Source organism: Asparagus officinalis, chromosome 4 (genome assembly GCF_001876935.1).
Source record: "Asparagus officinalis chromosome 4, Aspof.V1, whole genome shotgun sequence".
Taxonomy (NCBI): Eukaryota; Viridiplantae; Streptophyta; class Magnoliopsida; order Asparagales; family Asparagaceae; genus Asparagus; species Asparagus officinalis.
The window spans coordinates 137,003,274-137,009,273 of record NC_033797.1 but is presented as its reverse complement, the minus strand read 5'-3'; the positions used below and the strand labels follow the sequence as shown (position 1 = coordinate 137,009,273).

General features: G+C 44.4%; 1 protein-coding gene across 1 annotated transcript in view; it reads left to right on the top strand.

Moving 5' to 3' along the window:
• Nucleotides 1,245–6,000, top strand: part of LOC109839488 — a 35,451-nt gene continuing 30,695 nt past the window's right edge. Inside the window, exon 1 of the mRNA XM_020407930.1 lies at nt 1,245–1,427. Within this exon, the coding sequence (XP_020263519.1) occupies nt 1,390–1,427 (38 nt within the window). The 5' untranslated portion in view covers nt 1,245–1,389. The remainder of the gene's footprint in view (nt 1,428–6,000) is intronic.

Genomic DNA, 6,000 nt, shown 5'->3' with positions numbered 1-6,000 from the left:
ATAAAAACCAACACCAGAGGGGGGGGGGGGGGGGGGGGCAAGGCCTCAGCTAATAAGGGTACTGGTAATTGCTCATTCGTAGTTAAGCACTAACTTAACTGTTGATGTGGGGCAATTGATGTGTGGTTTAGGAGAGGTAAGTATGATCTTGGGTCCTTTAATCTTCTTCTGATGGCTGATCGTTCCTGTTGAAAATTTTGACCTATAATTTCCTACATAAATAGCAAAGGTTAGAGGTCCCGGAGGTTGTTTTCTCCGTCGCACCATTCGATGCTCAAGTCAGTGACTGATTTGATTCACATGAAGAAGAAAAACAGAGCACAGTCTTGTTGATTTTTTTTTGTGCGCAAAATTGCGTACTTATTATGACAAAAGTTACCATTATTTATAGAGGATTTTATGGGGGCATGTTAGTAATCTGGTTGGGTTTGTTCAGTAATGAGTCAGATCATGTTTTACACGTGTCGGCAACTGGTGAGACGAGTTGCCCTTTGCAACAATGATAATGCCACTGAAGTAAGGGGGCATTATAGCTTGTGAAGGCTCAAGCTCGAGAGGTCATCGCATTAATGACGGACATTGCATTAATGTTGATGGCGACTGGGCATCGAAGTGTGGGCGCTGACTGGCCATGCATTAAATGCAATATAGTTTTTGATGAACTTGACAAGTCATTCCATTGTTCAAGACGTTTAATGTCGGGTCCGAACGGGGAATGCCTTTTGACTCTTATTTGAGTTCCTAAAAAGATCTCATGTCGAATACGCCTTTCGTCTCGGATTTAGGTCACTGAATAGATCAGCTGACTCCCCACCTCTACCATGCTCTCAGATGTATGAGAGTCGGCCAGCTAGTTCTCACACGTGGCCGCTTCTTGAGGCTGCATTAGGCTTTGGTAATTTCCATAGTAATTTCCATGGGATAACGCTAACCAAAGATGGATTTTGTTACAAAGGGCCTGATTTCAAACTTCTCATATTATTTGGGGACTTGATAGAAATTTCAGTGACTTGATACACTAATTTACAAATATGAAAGTTGCGAGAGCCTAGTACAGAGATTATCCGTAAAATACAAGTATATCCAGCAGCCACATCAGCTTCAGACAAAATTCAATGTCACTCCTCACCATCGTCTCCTTTTTAAAACCCAGAGCGCTTTAAAGGAAGAACCCAAAGGCGGCAACTTTATCAAGCAGCGATCGAGATGATGCGGAGATCGTCAGCGATGGGGGGAGGGGCTCGGTCTTCTTCGTCGTCGTCGACGAGGGGTCCGTTGACTCATTATGTTGATGGGGACGACTGGGAGGTGATTGGGGATGAAGGGTTTGGAGGCAGCGGGCTCGGGTTCGGGTTTAGAGAGCGGTGCTTGTTTGGATCAGCTCCGTCCATGGAGGAGGCTGAGGAGGCTATTTGTACTATTCAGCAGTAAGTGATAAGTCTTTTGTTCGCATTTGATTTTATCGTGATTGGAGATTATTATTATTATTATTTTTAATTGTACGATCTCAGAGGGATTGATGGATAATTCTTAGTGTTAGTATACACACCAATAAGAACATCTCAAACGGGGACGCAAAAACACACCTAAGCAGACACAAATTCAATCACGGTACTTACAGATATAACGTGGTTCAATCTTACGACGACGTCTGATTTCTTTATACTCCAAAAGAAAAGATTCAAAGAGAACATCCTCTCTTGATCAAGATACTCTCTAAGATTTCTCACAAACTCTCTTTATGTTTTCTCTCTTACTCTTTTATAAGAAGAGTTGTTTCTGGATGAGTTTTTCCTAAAGAGTTGTGACCTTATTTATAGTGTTTGGAAAATAGTATAAACTAATAAAATATTATTAGGGGTGGGACCCACCCTCCTATTAATTTCAAACTCCTCAGCTTTCGGTGCCGAAAACTTTGATTTTGGTTTGTGGGGCCCGCCCACTTTTTTAAAATCAAACATTTCGGCCACCGATATTTTATTGTCAAAAAGGGCTGCTGGCAGACAATCTCTCACTTAAAGATTTGATTAGGTATCAATCATATCTTCGCACCATTCTTGGTTGCATCATTCGGATGTCTTATATCTTTGACGTCTTGCATGACTCTCAACGTTCTCAACTGAGATCATATGAGGCTGTACACAGCCTCACCTTCTCGAGCGAAACTGGCTTGGTCAGCATGTCGGCTGGATTGTACCTCGTATCAATCTTCACAAGCTTGAACTCGTTCTTGTTTTGCCATCTTCGTATGACATAGTGCTTCACGTCAACATGCTTGGTCCGAACATAGAATGCGTCGTTCTCTAACAAGTGAATGACACTCTAACTGTCGCAGTGGATGAAGTATTGCTCAAAACTTACCCCAAGCTCAAGAAGAAAAGCTTTCAACCATAGCAACTCTTTTGCTGCCTCTGCTGCAGACACATACTCCGCTTCGGTTGTTGACAAAGCCACAGTATCCTGTAACTTCAGTCTCTAACTTATCGCTCCACCACCTAAGATGAAGATGTAGCCGCTCGTGCTCCTTCTTGAGTCTATATCCCTAGCGTAGTCTGCATCACAAAAGCCTTCTAGCTGTAAATCCGCTCCGTCATACTCAAGACAACGGTCGGACGAGCATCTCAAATATCGTAGAAGCCACTTGATCGCACCTCAGTGCTGCGTCCCCGGATTGCTCATAAAGCGGCTCACAACTCCCACTTGTGCAATATCTGGCCTATTGCACACCATCGCATACATCAAACTCCCGATGGCAGATGCATATGTTATGTTAGTCATGAACTCATGCTCTTCAGTCTCTGGTGTTTGGGTCTTCGATAACTTGAAATGGCTCGCAAACGGCGAGTCCATCGATTTAGCTTTCTTCATGCCAAACTTTTTAATAATCTTCTCAATGTAGGCCTTTTGAGACAATCTCAGCCTCCGTGTTGATCTGTCTCTAATGATCGTCATCCTAAAAATTTGGTTTGCTGGACCCAGACCCTTTATCTCGAAGCACTCGGAGAGACGCCCATTGAGTTCTTCAATACGGGCCAAGTCGAGCCCAGCAATCAACATGTCATCAACATAAATCAAGAGTATTATATATGTTTCGTCATATCTCTTGATGAAGCAGCAGTGATCTATGTCTAATTTAAGAAAATCGTTCTCCTCCATAAAGTTTTCGAACTTCATGTACCACTGTCGCGAAGCTTGTTTCAGGCCATACAAGCTCTTGCACAGGCGACACATGAGGCCCTCCCTGCCTCGTTCCTCGAAGCCCACTGGTTGATACATATAGATCTCTTTTTCTAAATCTCCATGAAAGAATGTTGTCTTCACATCCGTCTGCTTTAGATGGAGATCTCGAATTGCCACAATGCTCAGCACACTCTGGATCGTGGTTAACTTGACGACGGGAGCGAAAACGTTAGAATAGACTATCCCTGCTTTCTGCTCATAGGCCTTCACTACAAGTCTCGCCTTGTAGCGTCTTCGTCTATCGGCTTCATCCTTGACCCGATAAATCCACCGATTGTGAAGAGCTTTTCGCCTTCTTAGAAGCTTTACGAGCTCCCAAGTCCCATTCTTCATCAAGAATTTTATTTTTTCCTCCATGACAGACTCCCACTTACTCCGAGCTTTGCCAGTCTGCTGTACCTCCTCATAGCTCTTTGGCTCACTACTCTCAGTCAGGAGAAGATAATTCATGGTGGAAATGTACCTCTTTGGCACTCTTGGATTTCTTGGAGCTTTGCAAATTGCGATCGGCAACTCTGCTGGATTCTGCTGCTGTGCATGTGGCACGTTCTCTTAGTCTACGTCTTCTATGATAATTGGTATCTCACTGCCGTCCTCACTGTCAGCAGTATCTGGGAAAAGAGGAGGAGATAGATAACTCCCACTCACTTCTTTAGTCTTATACACCGGATTCTCATGGAACACGACGTCACGACTGCGCACCACCTTGCGCGCATCGTGATCCCAGAAACGATACTCATACTCATCTCCTCCATAGCTGATGAAAGAGAACTTTTTTAACTTTGGATCAAGCTTTGACATGTCTGCAGGATTGGTCATGACATAGGCGTCACAACCAAATACTCGTAAGTGCTCTAGCTTCAACTATTTTTCGGTCCAAAACTTTTCAGGTATCCCATAACTGAGAGCCGTAGATGGCCCGCGATTGATCAAGTATGCAACAGTATTGACAGTTTTGGCCCAAAAACTCTTGGACAATCCGGAGTGGATCCTCATACTTCTGGCTTGTTCTAAGATAGTGTGATTCATATGCTCCGCTACTCCTTTGTGTTGAGGTGTGCCTAGGACGGTCTTCAGTCTCCTAATCCCATGGGACGAACAGAAATTCTCGAACTCCTGACTGTAATACTCGCCTCCATTATTAGACTTTAGGCACTTCACCTTATTTCCTGTTTCGTTCTCCACACAGGCAAACCACTTCTTGAAGGTGAGAAAAATATCTGACTTGTGCTTCAAGAAGAACACCCATAGTGTTCTAGTAGCATCATCAATAAAAGTGACAGTAAAAAAAGTTGCCAACAAATAGGACTTGCGTAGGTCCCCACACTTCGGTGTGCACCAACTCTAATTTCTGCAGTTTTGGAGCCAGTCCGGTCTTGTTGAAGCTCATCTTCTTCTGTTTGCTTAGGATACAATCATCACAGAAAGTCAGATCGATTTTGCTCGGATCCGTATGCCTCTCTCCTGTGGCCATAATTTGCATCCCCTTCTCGCTCATGTGGCCAAGTCGTCGATGCCAAGTCATGCAGTCGACGGATGATGATGATGCTTGTCCTGTGGCAAGCAAGCGGTCGATCTTTACATTGACGATGTAGAGAGATCTCTCACGTTTGTCGTGTGCCACCATCAAGGCACCCTTGGACACCTTCCAGCTTCTCTGCTCGAAGGATACTCTGTCCGAAGTCAGTTAGTTGTCTGATTGATATAAGATTTCACCTGAGATCCAGTATATGCCGAACGTCGTTCAGCGTCAAGGTGGTTCCGCCCTCCATCTTGACAATTTTTCTTCCCGAAAACCTTACAAGGTTGATCATCGCCAAGATAGACTATCCCCAAGTCCTTCACGAACGATGAAAATAACTTTTGTTGTGAGGTTGCAAGGAAAGATGCGTCGGAGTTGATCGCGCATCGCTTTTGTCTTCTAGGGATAGGAGAAACGCATCCGAATCTGTTTCGTGCATGAGATTGGTTGTACCGTCAGCCTGATCATCCCCTGCTGATGTTGGAACAGAAACTCTGCAGTCCCGTGCAAAGTGACCCTGCTTTTCATATCTGAAGCACTTCTTTTTACCGTAACCATTCGGGTTCGGCCCTTTAGACCTCCCTCTGGACTTTGATCGGTCTCGTCGTCCCCTACCCTTCTTTTGCGCACGCCTTCGTGCCTCGACATGCAGAGCACTCCTACTGCTAGAGGCCTCAGCTCCTAAGACTTTGCAGCGAGATTCTTCATCCAGAATTGTCCCAATCACCGTGTCGAGCTTCATCTTGACATTATCATTGGTGTTGCTCACCGTCATCACCAAATTCTCCTACGAATCTGGTAGACAAGAAAGTAACAGAAGAGCTTGGATCTCATTATCGAACTTGAAATCCACTACAGCAAGCTGTTGCACCACAACCTAAAATTAGTTCAAGAAGTCTGTCACGCGAGCTCATTACTGCATCTTTAGATTAAATAGCTTCTTCATCAGGTACACATTATTTGAAGCAGACGGCTTCTCATACAGCGCCTCCAATGCCTCCATCAACTCCTTGGTGGTGGTCGCTTGCGAGACGTTGTAAATCACATGCTGGTGAAGGTTGAGCTTGATGGTGGCAAGTGCTTTACGATCGAGCACATTTCACTTATCGTCGTCCATCTTCTCAGGTTTCCCCTCCACTCATTGGACGGGTAGGAAGAGATCATTCTGGTACAAATAATCTTCTATCTGCATCCTCCAATACCTAAAAATTTTAGCCGCCGAATTTCTTAATTCAAAG